Below are 19201 nucleotides of genomic sequence, written 5' to 3'. Positions count from 1 at the left end.
TTCTGAGTGTGCCTGCTAGACAATTGTCTTTTTCCTAATTATTATCAGTAAACGTTCAATGGTTAGTTGTAACAATGCCCAGGAGCTCAAATCTGTTACCAACATCCTTTCTGGGAAGTCGACGGCACATCAGATGAATGAGTGTTGTCACATGGAGGTGAGACTGACTTATTCTCCAGTAGTTCACCTACTCCCTGCTCCAAACCCGTTGGCAGAACAGGCGATGGGTGTACTAGGTATAGCCGGGGTCTTTTGCACAGTTTCGTGGTTCTCGGGGGGCTGCCTGTAGAAACGTGGACTTGGGCTCTGGGGTGAGGGATGCTCAGAGGTTGAAGTCCGATGGCACCACCTGGGATGCCAGGGCTGGACTGGCCAGGGGCCGCCCAGCCACACAGGCAGGGGACTCCCGGGCTGGACCCCGGAGCCCGCGCACAGTGAGGATGACCACATCTCCCCACCCCGCTCTTCCTTGCAGGTCAAGTCGGAGTCTCTGGGGATCCCTCAGAAACTGCAGCTCAAAGTCGATGTTGAGTCTGGGAAGCTGATAATGAAGAAGGGCAAGGACGGTTCTGAGGACAAGTTCTACCCCCACAACAAGAGTAAGACCCCTGCCACCATGGTGCTCGCATCCTGCTGTGCTGCTCCTCGTGGACCGGCTCGTCACAGAACAGCCGGAGGAGGAGTCCTGCCAGCCACATCCACCCCTGCGCTAGGCTCTCACCACCTCCCCTCACCCTGTCTGTGGAACCCCCCGAGCCAGCTCTCAGGCCCACCTCACACACCACTCCTTCTCGAGGCCTTCCCATACGTTTCGCCTCCTTCCACCAGACCCTGGGGAAGTGAGCTTAAAGGCGTGGCCCTGGGGGGCTGTTCTCTGTGACTACACGCCTCCCCACTAGGAGACACCCACAGTCCCCAGATTCACGTGCCCCAGCCTCACCCCGTCAGGAACTCCGGACCTGGGCTGTCTATTCAGATGGCAGCTACTGGCTTGACAGCCGAGCCCTACAAATAATGTCCAGTATGGCTGGACCTCCAGAGGGTGGGGGAAGGGAGACCAGATACTCAGTGCCAGCTTGGGGCCTCACAGGACAGGGATAAGCGTGCAGGTAGCCCTCGCAGCTGGGCTGCCCAGTTCAGACATAGGCTCTGCCACTGGCTGGCAAGATCATGTTGGCCTGGTTACTTAAGCTCTCTGGGCCTCATTTTCTTCATCTGTGAAATGGGAATCATATCATCATCATAATGGATTTCTCCTAGGCTTGTTGTGAGAGGTGGAGGACCTAGTGCATATGAGAGCACCCCCTCTATGTCCTGCCGCAGCACTGAACCCTGGCAGAGTGTCCAGGCAGAGGCCAGGGACTGGAGGTCTACCCCTCAGGGGCCTGGCCCATCTTACAGCCTCTTGCTGCCAAGTCCCATCTGGGCGGTGGCCCCAGAGTCCGAGGGATGCTCTCAGGGCAGCAGGTAGAGAGGGAGTCTGGGGACCAGCTCCATTCAGAGAGGGGAAGAGCGTAGATAGCTCAGGGAGGAAGTTAAGAGTCTAGCCTCATATCCCAGCTTGGCCGCTTGTGACCCTGGTCTAGAGCCCAGATGTCTCTGATGCTCAGTGTACTCTTGTCAAAAGGATCTTGATGACTCTTGTCATGGCAGCCCTGAGTCTTAAATAGATGAACTTCACAGTAGGTAGTAGGTGCTCAATTAAACACCATCATCGCTGTAATGATCCTTCCACGGTAAGGCAGCACAGAGCAGCGAGGAGGGACCAGGGAATGAAGTCCGTAGACCCTGGAGAGTGACCAGCTGTCCTGTTGATGCATAGTTGAGGTCAGTGTTGAGACGGCTCCCTCATCCACTGCCACGTTGGGCCAAGAGATGGTGTGTTGAGAGTGATCCACTTAGAGCCATGCTTTCCTCTCACGCGTCACACACAGAATGAGTTACAACTGAAAGGGGTAGAAGAGGAAACCAAAGCCGAGGATGAGGAGAGAGAGTGCCAGAGAGCCTGACTGCTCTAACCAGCTCAAGGTTTCTGAACTGCAGGAAATCCCTCCCAGGTACTGGGAAGCACTGTGAACCCTTGCCAATTTAATTCAATGGACATTTTCTCTTTGGAGTATTTTCCATGGACCAACCCTAAGTTAGAGCCCCTCAGAGATGTAGTGTCGTAGAAGGGAGAGTTGACCTGTGAGCATGTATTAGACTGTGTGTCAGATGGGAGGTTGGCCTGGAAGGAGGATTGATTAGCTCTGTTGTGGGGTGTGTAGGGAGGCTTCATACCACAGATGGCTCTGTCTAGGGCTTTGAAGGGTGAATAGGAGTTCACCAAGCATAAACTAGGGGAGGACCCTGGGACTGAGAATGGCCTGTGCTGGAGCAGATTTGTTAGGGAAATCCCATGTCCCTTGTGGCCCAAAGGGAGGAGCAGCAGGGCATGGGGTCCCAGATGTGGACAGGGCCCTGAATGCCAAAGTAAAAGTTGGAGATGTTCTATGGAATGGACAGCAATGATGATGGGTTGACCGCCTGGAGGGTGAATATATTCCTTTGTGGAATTCTGGACTGTGTGAAATTTGCCATCAAATCAGGGATGGGTGAAAGAGCCAAGCTGGAGAAGAGGTGCCCTGAGAGACCCCAGCTCGAGTTGAGATACACTCTACAGTGGGGGTTTACGAGCCCTTAAAAAGAGAAGCGTGGATGCCCAGATCCTGCCAACCCAGACTCTGCGGGCGACACCCACCTGCTTCCTGTCCTCCCTCCAGGCTGTGGAGCCCAGCTCACCCTCTGCCATGGCCTCTGTCACATCAGAACACGATTACTTGTCCCCAAGTCCCCTTCCTCACAGGGGCCGGGTTTTGATCTCACATGCTCTGCAATCTGTAGACCTAGCACGGGACCTGGTATTCAGCAGGTGCATACTCAAGGACTGCCGATGGACTAAGGCGCTTGCAGTGTTGCTCATAAATCCCCAGCTCCCCCCACCAAATACATGGGGCCTCCACAGAGGCCAGGAAGTGGATCTTTTTTGTTATCTTCTAAATCAGTCCCCAGAGTCTAGAACAGCACTTGGGCATAGTATGTGACCAGTCAGTATATACTGAATGAATCCATGAATGAATGAATGAACAAAGGAATTCAAGGCCAATGCAGAGACACAGTCCCAAGTGGCCATGTGTTTGGGTGCCCTCTTTTTTTTTTTTAAGATTTTATTTATTTATTTGAGAGAATGAGAGAGAGAACATGAGAAGGGAGAGGGTCAGAGGGAGAAGCAGACCCCCACTGAGCAGGACTTGATCTCAGGACTCCAGGATCACGACCTGAGCCAAAGGCAGTCACCTAACCAACTGAGCACGGTGCCCTCTTTATAGCCAACCTTGGAGGCAGTGTGCTTGTGCAGCAAGGGGCTCTGGGTAAACTGGATTTACCCCTGCCTTCACAGCTTGATGATGGTGTGACCTTAAATTATTGACTATTCAGAGCCTCTGTGTCCACATCCATCAGATGGATTCCTGAGAGACTCATGAGCACTGGTGGCATAAAGCATGCCGTTAGCCCATCCTGGCACAATCAGTTTCCAATCATGGTTATTGTAAGTGCTGATCATCTGGAGGAGATCTTTGATGGCAGGCGTTGGGAGTTCCTTTCCCTGCTCCTGTCCCCATGTTCTTGAATAGCTTGGCATTGAGGTCTTCTATGCGGAGGAAAAGCCAGTGGCTGTATCAGGAAATCATAATGTATTCGCTCACTGAGCGGTCACTACATGCCAGGCCCTGGGGATGCAAAGACCAATGAGCCGGGAGGGGTCCTGGCTCTCGGGGAGGTTCCGTGCAAGTAAGAGTCAAGGAGAAAATAACCAAGTACACAGATAACGTGAGCCAGGAAAGTGTCAGGGAGTGAGGAGCTTGAGGCTGGGAATGTAGAGAGGATGTTAGGACAGTGATGGAAGACTGCCATTGGAGCCGGCATCTGCCTGTCAGGAAGATGCTAGCCACACAAAAACCACAGAAAAATCCTTGGGCAGAGGTTCCGAGATGGGGGCAGGCTTGTCATGTGAGTGAGCCTCGAGTGGCCAAAGCACGGATGATGTAGAGACTGGGCACCTGTCCTGGGCTTGGTGAGGACAGTGTGGGGGCCAGTGGGCTCCTAACCAGCCCTGATAGAATACTAATCCTCACCAAGCACAATATCACATCTTGGAAGCAGCCTCACAATCCTAAAAATGGGGGTCAAGGAAAAAACAGAAGTTCAGAAGGAAGGATACATGGCCTCATAGTAGCAGACTGGGGAGAGTCTCAGGGCATCCCAGTTGGCAGCAGTAGGAATCACACCATGGGTAATTTACTGCTGCTGACAAGGCTGATGGGATTACTGAGCACAGAGGACGCCTGCAATTTCCCTTGGGTAAGATTTCCAGTCAAGATGGCGGTTGAACATACACGCTTGTCAGTTCCCCTCCTAAAAGCAAAACTCACAGGAACCAAGAGAGTGAGATGGCAGCAAAATTCTAAGTGCTGAAAAGCAGATGGATAATGATAACCAAGTTAAAGGAACCCAAAAGGCTCAATGTTAAGCATGTAGTAGGAAAAATTGAGACACCTGACTCATACCACAGAACCCACAAAGGGTACCGGAATTGATACTGTCAGGGGCCCCTAGAGGTGGCGAAGGTGAGATTATAAACATCAGGATTGGATGAAAATCTGTTTTAAAAGAGACCCACCAGATCTCTCTCACTCCTCACAGCCTGCCCTCTGCTTCCCCTCACTCATTAGACTCAAGGATGTTAGTTTTCTGGAGAAGGTAAAGGGCTGGGGGGACACCAGGCCTGGTAAGGACAGAGGAACCCACTGGAAACAGGACTAAATAGCGGTTACTTCTGAAGGTTCCTACCATAACCTTCATCACCGCCCAGCCAGGATGCTGCCAGCCAGGCCTACACCCTGCAGGCGGAAGGTTGGAAAAGTCTTCTCTGGAGCATGTGACCAACCCAGGGGGTTCGCTGTGAGTCAGCCCATGAGACCACCCATCGGCAGAAGCCTCACTTGACAGACCCCCACTGTCACCGTTGGAACACATAGCCAAGGATCACCGGACATTGAAGCGAAGCCTGGGAGGGGTAGTGAGGCTCAAGGCAAAAAAAGAAACAGACAAAAAAAAAAAATTGGAGGGAGCAAATTATGCAGGTTAAAAGAAACTGGACCATGAAACAAGAACAGAATGCTATTTTAAAAGGAGCATTCAGAGAACAAAATAAAAATGAAGAAGGAGGAAGGAAGAAAGGGGAAGAAGAAGGTAGGGAAGGGGAAATTAAAACATTACAGCAGAAATTTTTTAAAAATAAAAACAGAATGGAAGGGAGACCAGATAAAGTTGAGGAAGGGCTCCAGATGGTACAATAAAAGGATAAAGAGAGGGAAAAGAGGAGAGAAGAGATTATTTAAAATTAGACCAGTCTAAGGCATCCAATACCAAAATAAGGCAGTAAGAGAAAATGGAAACAATGAGAGAAACTCAGAACCAAACACCAGTTTCCAAGTTGAAACTGGCCCACAAAGTGCCCAGCATGACGGAAGAAAATTGTTCCACTGTGAGGCACACACAACACTGGAAAGTCTTACCACACTGGAGTCAAAGAAAAGATCCTAAGATCTTCCAAAGTTAGATTATAGACTGTGTCAGGGCTCCCCAAGACTATTTCAGCGATTCACCAAGAACTCCCAGGACTTGGCATGAAGTCATGCAGCGATGATGTATTACAGTGAAAGGATGCAAAGCAAAACCAGCAAAAAGAAAAGGCCCATGGGAGGAATTCCTGGGGAAATTAAGCACAGGCTTCCAGGAGACCTCTCCCAGTGCAGTCACACGGGGCATGCCTAATTGCTCCCCCAATGAGTTGTGACCGCACATGCGAAATGTTGTCTACCAGGGAAGCTCATTAGAGTGTTGGCACCCAGCGTTTTTCATGGGGACTGGTCACATAGGCACCCTCTGCATGGCACATACTGAAATTCCAGACTTCCAGGAGGAAAGCAGGTGTTCAACATAAACCACACTGTTGATATAGACAGTTTAGGGATATTAAGCTGCTCTTATCAGTTCAGGAGATGCTGGGGACCCTCCCCAAATCCAAATTCCCAGAGGCTTTTCCAAGGATGACAAACAGGCTTTCCAGGTTAACTCTTATGCAGACAGGTAGATCAAAATGACATTGAATTTCTCAGCGGCAATGCCAAAAAGTAGAGATGGGGCAAGTTTTCCTAAGGAAGGGTCCTGAGGAAAATTATTTCAAACTGTCAGTGAGGTGTATGGGTAGGTTTTCAGGCCTGCAAGGCCTCCAGAATTTGTTATCTATTTCCCTTGCTTGGAAAACTATTAGAGATGTTGCTTTACCAAAATGTGGGCATTAAACAAGAAAGAAGACCTGATATCTGAGAAATTGGATCCAGTACGAGAGAGGTGAACTCCTGAATGAAGAAGAGGGAAGGCCTTAAGGTAATGGCTGTGCATGAGACCTAAAGGTCACCAGTCCAGAGAAGAGAAGACCCAGAGGCTCTGGATGGTAAAACTGATGAAAGTGCTTGATTACACAGAAAAGAGTTACGAGCTAAGATAGTTAGGAACAATGTAAAAGCATGGCAATTATTAACTCCAGGAAAAAAATGAAAGTTGTGTAGGAGAAGAGAAGCAATCCAGGCTTATCTGTCAGTAGCATTACCATAACCATAGCACACTGAATACTTAACCTGACCAAAATGATGATATTATTATTGGAAGGTGATCGAGGGATTGAAATTATATTTTGGTAGGAGGAGAGGATGATGAGAGGGGACATAGGAGTTCAATGTAATTGCCTGTAGGTAGAAGGACATTGGAGAGAGGTGGAACTGGGGCGATACTATTGTTTGTTAAAAAAAAAAAAAAAAAAAAATCTTGTAGAACAGCCTGAGTCTTGATTGTTGATAGAAGTAAACAATTTTGATTTAGACATGAACTATTTAGATATGAACTAAAAGCAAAGCTAAAGAAGGAAGGAATGGAGGTGGGGGGAGGAGAAGAGAAAGAAAGAAAGGGAGAGAGAGAGGAAGATGAAATTCACACTGCTCTGCCAGGCTACCTCTTGCCTGTTCCGGCACGACCGTTCCCAAGCATGAGCCCTTCTCTGGCAATACAGCCAGGAACAAAGGGATCTAGGATACTAGGCACAAATTGGGTCTTCTGGGGGTGGGAAGCCAGGATTGTTGATGATCAGGTGCCAGAATATAGCATAGACTACCTATCTGGTGATAAGTCAATGAATGAGTAAATGAACTTTCATTGCTCTTAAGTCCTACAGCTCATCAAGTCTCAGAAGTTCCTGAACAAGTTGGTGATTTTGGTGGAAACAGAGAAGGAGAAGACCCTGCGGAAAGAATATGTTTTTGCTGACTCCAAAGTAAGTGAGGAAAACTACTTAAATGGGTCAGGAGAGGAGTGAGGGACACATGTCTTTGGAGGCTTGCTTGTGCCTAGAAATTTGTAGCATTGTCTTGCTCGATTCTCACCATCCATTTCCCACCTGGGAAAACCAGTCTCAGGGAAGTTAGGGGACACGTTCTGGGTCAGTGGGGATTTGAACAGCTGCAGTTCCGTCCTCCGCCACCTCTGCCACATTGTCTGCGCCCGAGAAGGTCCATCCTTTATCACTTGTGTCTTACCTAACCCTGATCCCCACTGGAAGACTTTTTAGCCTCTCTGGGCTGGACACAAGCCCTCTGGGGCACCTCAGATTTAAATCTGAATACCAGCCAACACTCCTTCCATGGCTACCTTTTGCCCCACTTTGCAGGAGTGGCTCTTAGAGCAGGAGGTGGTGTGGGCCAATGGAAATACTCGGGGTCTTTGGACATTGCACTGAGTCTCTGTATAGCCAGAGGCTGTGTTCTTTGTGATCTGATCACTCCCCCCTGACATGCCAACCAGGGCCCGAGACCCTCCATCTTGGTCTTACTCTTTATCCTTTAATAAATGGCTCACACCAGGAAGTGCACAAGGGGCTCTCATCACATCAGGTGTTAGCTGGCCAGGCATAGCTCCATGGCAAGGTTGAGGGACAAGGGCTCCCAGCTCAGACTTACAGGGACAGCCCCCATCAAGTGCTAGAACCTTCCTTTCACCTGTACCATGGATGATGTGGCAGGGGTGGGGGAATGGAGGCTGTTGGGAGGCCAGCAGGAGGCCAGGCGGTGCCCAGAACTGGCCGGGGTGGGGGTGGGCAGGACTCGGAGGAATGATAGAGAAGGGCCTGGGAAAAACAAAGATGCTGGGGCCAGACAGGTGGTGGGGGAGGTAGAGAGAAGGAACCTCTGGCCAGACATCATTCTGGGTACATGGACATAGATCCAAAACCCAATTCTGCCCATTGCTACCAGCTCAGAAAGATTGAGACATGGCAATAAACTGAGGCGCTGCATTTTGAGCCATCCAGGTGTCAGTAGTGACAGTCATTGTAACATCTTTGTGAGCAGGTTTCTTCAGAGGGGATTGATTAACTGAGGTTTGCAGTTTTTAGGTTGAAGCGTATGAAATTGCCATCTCCGTAGATGCGAAACTGTTAATTTCATATGGTACAACCTAAAATGTGTGGGTGCTTGTTTGGTCAGCCTGCCCTTGACTGTCATCTCAGAGAGGACTGCTCTGCTTCAGCCCTCCCATCCCCCCCGCCCCATGTGCCCAGGTAGCCAGGACAACCTGGTGAAGACCATTCAGGAGACTAACAGCCTTCATGTATTCTCTTCTTCCTTTTTTTTTTAATTTTAAGATTTTATTTTTTATTTATTTGACAGAGAGAGAGTGCACAAGTAGAGAGGAAGGCAGGGGGAGGGGGGAAGCAGGCTCCCCACTGAGCAGAGAACCTGATGCAGGGCTCTATCCCAGGACCCTGAGATCATGACCTGAGCCGAAGGCAGAGGCTTAACCCCCTGAGCCACCCAGGCACCCCCCTGTATTCTCTTCTTTTTGGTTTCTTTGATCTAAATGTTCTTTAGTTAAATAAGTAATCTATTCTCATTGGTGAAAAAGTAACAAATACAAATAAGCAAAAAGTGGGTGTTTTTTTTTTCTTTCAAGATTTTATTTAGTTGGGGGGGGAGCATGAGTGGAGGAGGGGAGGGGTAGAGGGAGAGGAAGAAGCAGACTGCTGAGCAGGGCGCCCAACATGGGGCTGAATCCCGGGACCCTAAGATCATGACCTGAGCCAAAGTCAGACGCTTAACCGACTGAACCACCCAGGTGCACCCCTTGTTTGTGTTTTTAATAAAAAAGCAATAATACTGTTTATACTGTTTTGTCAACTGGCTTTCTGCTCCTAACAATATAGTTTGGGCATCTGTCCTTGTTGAGAAGGTATTTCTGAATCAAAACTTGTGAACCCTACAATATTGTGGCACGTGGTTGACCCGTGCTACGATTATTAACTTGCTTCCTAGGACTGGACATTAAGGTTGTTTCTAGTTTTTTCGGTATTAAAGTGCATGCGACAGTCCCCATGAAAATGGTTGGGCCTTTGTGTGGTTTCTGGTGGTTCTTAGGCTCAGATCCTTGCAGAGGAGTGGCAAGGTCAAAAAGAAGCCACTTCCTTAAGACTTCGGACCCTCTTTCCAGATTGCGCTCCTGCAAGTTCGTACTGATTTGCGCTGCTCTCAGTTTTCTTGAAGCTGACCAAGCCCTTTGAGAGTGTAATGTGCAGGGAGGCAGAGGCCTTTCTGAGTCTGTCTGCCCTTCAATCCCTAGAAGAGAGAAGGCTTCTGCCAGCTTCTCCAGCAGATGAAGAATAAACATTCGGAGCAGCCGGAACCAGACATGATCACCATCTTCATTGGCACCTGGAACATGGGTAGGTCCATATGTGCCCCACCCCCCACTCCCTCCCACCACTACCTCTTGGGTTCTGCTTTGCTGCCTCCAACATCTGCAAATGGGTGGGTGAGGGCGTCTGTCTTCCTCCCAACACCCCCCTCCCAACCTATCTACCCAGCCTCCTTTCTAGGGAATTCTATACTTTTGCTGAGACAATGATTAAGAGAAGTGAGCTCTGGGATTCTCATACCCCAGTAGCAACTGGGCTGGGTTACTTTGCCTGTCTAAACTGGAAAGTTCTAGGTACAGTCTGGATATATAGGTGAAGAGGCTCTTGGGTACCTTCCAGCCTTAGGCAGGTCTCCAAGGAACTCAGGCCTGGAAGAAAGAACTCCCTCCTTGGGTGGGGTTGCCAGATGTATTGAGAGAGAAAGAGAGATGATGCCCAATTACATTTGAATTTCATGTAAACAGCAAAGTTTTTTGAGGATTGGTATCTAGCTAGAAATGATAATGCTAAATGTATACTACATGTATTTATATACTGATCTGTATTATGCTAATAAATGTACTGAATATAAATTTTGCAAATAGTGTAACAATTCAGCTAGAAATAAGTACTAAATATACACCAAATATATATTGGACCAACCATATACTGTATACTTATATACTTATATATATTTACATACCAGATATATCACACTACATATAAATTATACTAAATAATTATTTCATGAAAGTATTCAACTAGAAAAAAATAAGTAGATACAGGATGTCTAGTTCATTTGAATTTTAGTTCAACAGATACAGCACGGGACATACCTTTTCTAATAGTTGTGTGTTGTTTATCCGAAACTTAATTATAACTGGGTGTCCCTCTGACCTCACATTGTCCAGAGCAGAGTCAGGCCCACCCACCCTCTCACAGAGCAGATAGCCAGCCGGCAGCAAGGCAGAGGGTGAGCACAGCCCTTCAAGGGGGGGCAAGGAGTGGTCTGGAAGTGGGAACGTAATTTGCTACTTGTGGAGAGTCAACCAGAGCACCTGAGCCCGATTCCACAAGCCACCAGCCCTCCCCAGGCACTCATGCCCAGGTGTTCTTGGGGTCCTGTATCCTGTTCTGTCCTCTCGTGTTTCTTGGTGGCCACCTGATTTTATCAACTGTCACTCTCAGGGGTTCATGCCCCGGGGGTTCACTGCCCTTGTTTTTCCCACTGTGAGTATGGGGGTCTTAGAGTTGGCTGGACCTAGTGAAGTCCACGCTGGAGGGGGCGCCCTTCACACAGAAGACAGCATGGAAGGCGTGGTCTGGGTGGCTGGGAGGGCCTCCCCAAGCAGAGACCACCAGCCCCTAGGGCGTTCGCTCCCACTGTGAACCATAGTGGGGAGCAGAGCGAGCAGAGCGGCCACCGTCAGGTTTTCTCTCTGGGGGAGAGGTTTACTCAACCTTGAAGGGGTGTTCCGAGGAGAAGTAAATCCTTCACTCTATCTTCATTAAGCTGCTTTGACTCATTTTTCGAAATGAGAATGGAGGAGGTGTCCACGCTCTTCCTATCTCTTCGGCTCTCAGTTTGCGGCTGAGATCTCTCTGTTTTGCAAGGAAGCCCTGTTGTCTCCCAAACCTGTCCGCCTGCTGGGGCATCCTTGCCAACAAGCTATAAACTCCTGGAGGAGGGTCTTGGTCACTCAGTCAGCCGCAAAGGCTAGGATGGTGTTTGACATCTCATGGTCTCACATAGCTAGTTCAAGTCACTGTGTGGAGTCTTTGGGTATTTCAAGTCTCTGAAACTTCATGTTCTCTTTAAAGAGAAACTTAACTGTGCTCTGACCCTTCCTGACATCCTGGGAATAATAGTATGTAATTCTCCCATCTCTGGCATTTCATGGGGTGGCCCAAATGATTTTCTGTGATGGGGTGGCCCTCTTGCCCCACACGCTTTACCCCAACCTGTGTTTTGAATTCTCCTGATGTACCTTTGACTCACTTGGTGTTGGGTTTTGCTGTTGAAGGTAACGCCCCCCCTCCCAAGAAGATCACGTCCTGGTTTCTCTCCAAGGGGCAGGGAAAGACACGGGATGACTCCGCGGATTACATCCCCCATGACATCTATGTGATCGGCACCCAGGAGGACCCCCTGGGAGAGAAGGAGTGGCTGGAGATACTCAAACACTCCCTGCAGGAAATCACCAGCATGACTTTTAAAACAGTGAGCAGCTGGCCAGGGCGCTGGGTGGGACCCCGGGGCAGTGGGCTCTATGAGGCTGGCCAGGAGCATCTCAGGGGCAAGGGTGGGCTCAGCCTGTGAGCTCTCACCTAACAGAGAGGCCCGGGGTGCTCTGTGGTCATTCCCCAGCACCACCATCTCTACCTTCCAGGGCTGGAGGGGAATGCCTGGGGCTTCTGAAATTGATTGGGGGTCTATGGGCATTGCTGAAAATCACTGTCCATGCCTCTGCTTGTAGATCACCCTTACTTCATTGAAATGTGGCCTGTCCTGGCTCTCATCTTTAAGATACTTTGTTTCATCTGCGGGGTATCCTTAAAAGCTCCCCTGAAGTTTAGGGATTACAAATGGGGTCCTCCATCTTGGGAGTCAGAGTTGGCGGGGGGATCTCTTGCCCTGTGGTCAGGCACTGTGCCCTGGCCAGGGGTGACTGTGTTGTCATCCCCACCAGATTGCCATCCACACCCTCTGGAATATCCGAATTGTGGTGCTGGCCAAACCAGAGCATGAGAACCGTATCAGTCACATCTGCACTGACAACGTGAAGACGGGCATCGCCAACACACTGGGTGAGCAGGGAGGGGGCTACACTCCTGTGCACTGCAACGTCACTGGGTTTCACTTCCTGGGCTCCCCTCAGTCCTGGGTGACCCAGATGTTGGGCTCCCCCAGCCTCAACCCACCCAGGGTCCACACCAGCACTGCTGGCCCACAGGCCTCCACCGGGAGAATCAAGGACCTAGGACAGGAGTTGACACTCTGTAAAGGGCCACAGAGTAAATATTCAAGGCTTGTGGGCTACGTGCCACGACACAAAAGGAACTTCAGAGAGCATGAACAGGAATGCGAGTGGCTGTATTCCAGAAAGCTTTGCTTACAGACACAGGTGGGGGCTCCATCTGGCTCGTGGGAACCCTGGTATAGAAAGAGAGCGACTCAGGATGGATGTGGAAATCCTGGCATTAGCGGGGAGCTGGGGGACCCATCATGGCACCCGCGAGAATTGAACTCAGAGCAGAGGACGGCTGGAGTGCCTTGAGTGTGAGCCTGTGTGGGTGTGGGTGGAAATGCTTGTGTGTCTGTATGTGTGACTCTGTGAGTGTGTGTGTGTGAGTCTGCATATGCAAATCCAAGTATGTGTGTCTGTGTACATGGAGGTCTCTGTAAGCCTGTCTGGGCGTGAGGGCTCATGTGTCTCTGCGTCTGAGTGTACATGAGAGTCTGTGTTTGAGTCCGAGTACATGTGCATCTGTGTGAGTGTATATTCAGGTCTGTCTGAGCACATGTATGGGTCTGTGTGTGTGTGTGCAGGCCTGTTTAAGGGCACGTGAGTGTGAGTGCGTGTGCAGGTCTGTGAGCACATGTGTGAGTCTGAGTGTGTGTGCGAGTGTCTGAGCATATATGTGTGTGAGTATGTGTGCAGGTCTGAGCATATATGTGAGTTTGAGTTCATGTGCAGGTGTCTGTGAGCATATATGTGAGTGTGTGAGTACATGTGCAGGTCTGTCTGTGAGCATGTATGTGAGTCTGTGAGCGCATATGTGAGGCTTGAGTGTGTGTGGGCATGTGCACCACGCAGGCCATGGGTGGGGTTGACAGCGAGGCCAGTGGTTTCTGGTGGCTGGAGTCAGGGACAGGACAGAGTCCCCAAGACAACAGGAAACAGAAGAATTGCTGCAGTCAAACGTGAAGAACTCTCTCGGCTTTTCTGCTGACAAACCGCAAACTGCCCGCATCCACACCCACTTGCCCCCTTCCTTCCTGTCTCGGGAGCTGCCCTGTCAAAGCCCCCACCCTTCTGCTGCCCAGGAACCTCTGTCTGTCCTTGCTGCTGCCTGCCTGGGCTGCCCGCCTGCCTGCCCCCAGCCCCTTTCCAACAGCATGGAAGGTACTCAGACCTCCCAGTACAAGACAAAACCACCCCACAACCAGACCTCACCTCTGGCTGCTCCCCCAGCTCTCATTCTCATGACATTGTGACCGAGCTGACCATGTATCATCTCCCCCCACCCCACGCCCCCGCACGGTGCTAGGCACTGAAGAAGTGAACTATGCAGACAGCAGCCCGCTCACATCCCATGTACCTGCTCCTCCCTTCCCCCAACCTGGGGCTGCCATCTTCCCCTCTTCTCCCTCCAAATGGCTCCCAGCCATGGTTAACATGGGACAGAGCCCAGTGAACACTGGTTGGCTCATGCTGGTGGACATCATCCCTAGAAGAGCCAAGACTTTGAGAACATACCTGTGCACCACTGAGAGCTAAATGCTCTGTGAGATTATCCCATTTACTAGAAATGCCCTGTGGGGGTGGGAGAGCAAGGACCATTGTTGGTCCCACTCACAGACAAGATGCTGGAGGCATCAGTGATGTTCCTTAACTTGTCCCAGGCCCAGTGGCCAAGTGGTGGGCAGGGATTTAAACTGAGGTCATATTGCAGGATGGAGAGAAAGCCAGAAGGTGAGGCCCCTGCCCCTGTCCCAGGACAGGGGAGCAGGACTACCCATCATTGCTAGGGGCCCCAGTCCCAAGGAGGGAGGGTGGATGACCGAATGGATGATCTTTCCTAACATTTAATCAAACATCATTTATTCAAGATTACAGTTTCAGTAGGTGTTCAATATAAAAATTATTAACCATTTTATGTTCTGTTTTTTTTGTTGTTGTTTTTTGTTTTTTGTTTTTTTAGCCTGATGTGGGGCTCGATCCCAGGACCCTGGGATCATGACCTGAGCCGAAAGCAGAGGCCTTAACCCACTGAACCACCCAGGCTCCCCTTATGTTCTGTTTTTCTAACTGAGACATAACTCGGGTGCATCTGTATGCTTAGAGCCCTCCTCTGTTTGGACTGGCCACATTTCAAGTGCATATGCTCAAGCTGTTGACCAGAGCAGGCTTTCAGACTTCTATGTGTGTCAGAATGTCCTCGAGCAGGGCTTGCCAAATTTTGTCTCTAGAAGGCCAGCCAGGAAATAGTTCAGGCTCTACAGGTCGTGCAGCCTCTCTTGCAACTACTTAACTCTGTGGGCATTGCTGTGATCCAATAAAATGTTATTGATGGGCTCCTATTTGAATTTCATACCGTTGTAATGTGTCACAAAACCTTCTTTTGATTTTTTCCCCCCAACTATTTAAAAATGTAAAAATCATCTTCACCTGGCATCGGGCCAGCATTTGCCTACCCCTGACCTAGAGGGCTTGTTTCACCCACATTCCTGGGCCCCACCTCCAGAATTTCTGATTCGGCAGGTCCAGGGTAGGGCCTGAGAACTTGCCCTCCCAACCATTCCCAGGTGCTGCTGTGGCTGGGAATGTGTGGGGAACACACTTGGAGAACCACTAATCTAGAATAGGTTGAAACTCAGAATCTGAAAGGTGGTCTCAATGGGGATTTTGGTCCAACCAGAAGCCTGGTTAGCTGGGGGGACATTAGCCCACCCAGCCCTGGGCTCCCTTGTCTAAATCTTCCCCAGGCTTCTGGCTGCTTTCAGTGGTCCTGCCTGCTTGGCCTGTGGGGTAACTGATGAGACCCCAGGAGGGGGACAACAGGATGACTTAGACCAGCAGCCTCCATCCTTCCCCCACAGAGGACTCCCAAGGATGCAGGCTATTTACCCCATTTTCTTCTGGTCCTGGAGGAATGTCCCCCACCCCAAGTCCCTACCACTGCTGAGTCTCGCTCCAGATGAAGCTGTTGCGCTTCTCTCGATCTCCTCTGAAGGAATAACCGTGCTCCACCTTGATTTCCTGCCCCTGGCCAAAGTTGCCTTTTGTGCTCACTTCTTGCTTCCCCTCTCCCTTTAGGGAACAAGGGAGCTGTGGGGGTGTCGTTTATGTTCAACGGAACCTCCTTGGGATTTGTTAACAGCCACTTGACTTCCGGAAGTGAGAAGAAACTCAGGTAATGGAGCTCCCTGCCTGAGAGCATGTAATAGGTTCGTCTGCCCAGAGATACCTCACCTCCCCAAATGCCACAGCCACGTGCAGCCCCAGCTTTACCGGCACCTATGGCACAAGAGCCAGCGCTCATGTGGGTGAATCTTGTTGGGAGGACAGGACACACGCTTTCTTATGTCATCGATCTGCTAGATGATTTCTAAACGGAAAGACCTCTTCCAGGCACCCTTACAGATGAAAGCCCCTTGGGCCTGGTCATGAAGACCTCTTTCTAGAATAACCGTGATGCCAGTTCCCTGCTGAATGGAAGCTCTGGGGGCCCCTGTCCTGTGCTCTCATTTCCACCTGAAAGTCCCTTTGCACCAGGGGCCCAGAGTTACATCTCCGCCACCCCCTCTCCCCGCCGCCGGCTCCCTTCGCCTTCCCACCATGGTGGCAAAGTAGGGAACCAGCCACCCCATGCTAGGTGGCTACTTCTTCATTGAAACAGGCGAAACCAGAACTACATGAGCATTCTCCGGTTTCTGGCTCTGGGGGACAAGAAGCTGAGCCCTTTCAACATCACTCACCGCTTCACCCACCTCTTCTGGCTCGGGGACCTGAACTACCGCGTGGAGCTGCCCACCTGGGTAAGGGGCTGCCCCCCCAGGACAAGGGCTGCACGGGACAGAGGCTCCCTCAAGTTAGCTCGGGACATGGGGACACGGGGGCCCAAACTGAGCCGGGCCAAGGCCACTGTGCCCCCTCTGGAACCTGATGCCGCTCTGTTGTTGAGCCCCTGCCTTTATTTATTTTAAAAAATGTTTTTTTTTATATTTTATTTATTTGTCAGAGAGAGGGAGAGAGAGCAAGCACAGGCAGACAGAATGGCAGGCAGAGGCAGAGGGAGAAGCAGGCTCCCTGCCGAGCAAGGAGCCCGATGTGGGACTCGATCCCAGGACGCTGGGATCATGACCTGAGCCGAAGGCAGCTGCTCAACCAACTGAGCCACCCAGGCATCCCAGAGCCCCTGCCTTTAGAGTTAACCTCTGTTCACACTTGGTCCCCACATACTTGAGGAGACTGGCCCAATTTTCTGTCTTGATGGCGGGTCCCTGGGCAGCTAAGGAAAACATTGCTATTGTTAGGTGCCCAGGCATGGTCCGCTGAGCAGCAGTCCGAAGGCCCATGTGACAGACATGGCCTTCCTCTCTCAGGGAGAGCAGAGGGCTCCCAGGAAGGGAGGGTGGCCAGGCCTGGGAGCAGAGCTGTGCAGTTGTACAGGTTGTACATCCCTAACTGGTGTGTAGAACCTTCACTCTGCGTCCTGTATGGGGAGAAAGGAGGACGGCAGAAACCGAGGGGCAAGAACCCTGGGACACAGACAGGCTAAGGAATGGCCTGGGGTCAATTGCCGATCATGGACAGTTGGGCTGGAACCCAGACCTTCTCATTCCCCTTTCTTCCTGTTTCCCCGAGCAGCCTGCCGCTCACTCCTGCTGCCTCAGCTGCTATGCAGAGACCGAGGAAGAGCTTAGGGCCATTTGTGCCCCTCCTGCCTCCCCACCACTTCCTCCCTCACTAGAGGCTCCCTGCAGTATATGGGAGAGAGCTGGACAGGGACCCCACAAATCCCAACCTTTCACGGTCTGTGGGGCTATGGTGGCTGTTCCCTCAGCAGGAGGTCTGCCAAGGGTGTTTACCAGAGCAGAGGGGAGACCGCAGGGTCCAGGGCACCGACACCTCCCTGCCGATGCCCACGGATTCAGGAGGCTGGGATTTGGGATCCTTCCCTGGCCTCACAGCAAGATGCCTCAGTTCCCACAGAGAATAATAGAAATAGCTACCTGCTCGTGGAGTGTTCATAAGAATAATACTAGAGGTCAGAGCAAAAGTAAAAGGTTCCTCTGCAAATCTAGACCAGCCAAAACTTGTACTATCAGGTACAAGTTTGATGTTTGATGACTTTTGCAGGGTTTTCCTTATAAAACAGTTGAGTGCTAAGACACCCCAGCCAGGCAGCCCTGGGACCAGGGTCTGGTGCAGCCTCTGGGGCTCTGGGTCCCAGGCGATGGGCCAGCAGGTGGTAATGGGCCTCTTGAATGTCGGCAGGGGTAGGGGGTTCTCACTGGGGGCCTGGCCGTGTCCTTGCTCCAGGAGGCGGAAACCATCGTCCAGAAGATCAAGCAGCAGCAGTATGCAGACCTCCTGTCCCACGACCAGCTACTCATGGAGAGGAAGGAGCAGAAGGTCTTCCTGCATTTTGGTAAGAACTGTGTGTCCCTCTGCTCCTGGACCCCCTCCAGCCATTGCTGTCTCCTTTTTTCCCTGAATATCCTCAGTGGAGAGAGGAAGGACTGTGCCTGAAGAAGACAGAAATGTCACCCATGTGAAGCTTGGGGAGTCAAAGCGGAAACCAGCGTTTTGTTTGGTTTTCAGAGGAGGAAGAAATCACGTTTGCGCCCACCTACCGTTTTGAAAGACTGACTCGGGACAAGTACGCCTACACTAAGCAGAAGGCCACAGGGGTGAGTTCTCCTCATAGGACCGCCTTGGTCCTCCGTCTCTAGCCCCCTGCATATCACCCCTCTTGCGTCCGTTCCCATGAGGGTGAACAGGATGTGAAGGGCATCTTCATCCACTAGGCCACAGGAAAAAAAGAAGGGGAATTAGAGATCACGTGTCGATTTGCATCACTGAGCAAAACACTTTTTCTAAGGAGAGGGTAGGCAACCACACTTGTCCACTGTAAGACACTAGACTCTGATACAGGATTTCCCTTCTGTCCAGAGAGTCTAAGAGTCTGAGAGGATTTAAAGTATTTCTTTAACTGGGTTCTGAAGCTTTTTTTTTTTTTAAGTCCTGTGATGAAATCTATTTGCTAATCTGCCAAGTAAATCATCATTAAACAAGCTCCCTGACCACAGGACTTATCAGAGCCTTTACAGGTTTATGAGCATTATGGTTCTCCACATGGAAATTTCTGGGCCAAACTCAGTTAGTCATGGAACACTAATTATTACCTTATGAAGTTCCTTGGGTTCTAAGGAACAGTGTTTGGGGGAAAGCTGCATAAAGCTTTCATTCATTCTTGTTCAACAGGTACTTACTGTTGACCTGTGATGAGCTAGATGTTCTCCTGGGTGGTAGGAGATCAAAGATGAGCCCCAAGGAGTTTATAGAAGTAAAGAGGAGACAAACACACAGCTAACTAATCAGAGATGGAATATGAGATCTCCAGATGCACTGAGGAGCCTAAAGAGGA

General features: G+C 50.5%; 1 protein-coding gene across 1 annotated transcript in view; it reads left to right on the top strand.

The window, feature by feature from the left end:
* Nucleotides 1–19201, top strand: part of INPP5D (inositol polyphosphate-5-phosphatase D) — a 111449-nt gene that overhangs the window by 67788 nt on the left and 24460 nt on the right. The window contains exons 9-17 of the mRNA XM_059167690.1: nucleotides 476–599; nucleotides 7326–7432; nucleotides 9769–9871; nucleotides 11848–12044; nucleotides 12514–12631; nucleotides 15865–15961; nucleotides 16448–16586; nucleotides 18094–18202; nucleotides 18376–18464. Coding sequence (XP_059023673.1) covers nucleotides 476–599; nucleotides 7326–7432; nucleotides 9769–9871; nucleotides 11848–12044; nucleotides 12514–12631; nucleotides 15865–15961; nucleotides 16448–16586; nucleotides 18094–18202; nucleotides 18376–18464 — 1083 coding nt within the window. The remainder of the gene's footprint in view (nucleotides 1–475; nucleotides 600–7325; nucleotides 7433–9768; nucleotides 9872–11847; nucleotides 12045–12513; nucleotides 12632–15864; nucleotides 15962–16447; nucleotides 16587–18093; nucleotides 18203–18375; nucleotides 18465–19201) is intronic.

This window comes from Mustela lutreola, chromosome 3, assembly GCF_030435805.1.
Source record: "Mustela lutreola isolate mMusLut2 chromosome 3, mMusLut2.pri, whole genome shotgun sequence".
NCBI classification, from domain to species: Eukaryota; Metazoa; Chordata; class Mammalia; order Carnivora; family Mustelidae; genus Mustela; species Mustela lutreola.
The sequence above is the reverse complement of the archived record's forward strand: the minus strand, read 5'-3'. Positions and strand labels throughout refer to the sequence as shown.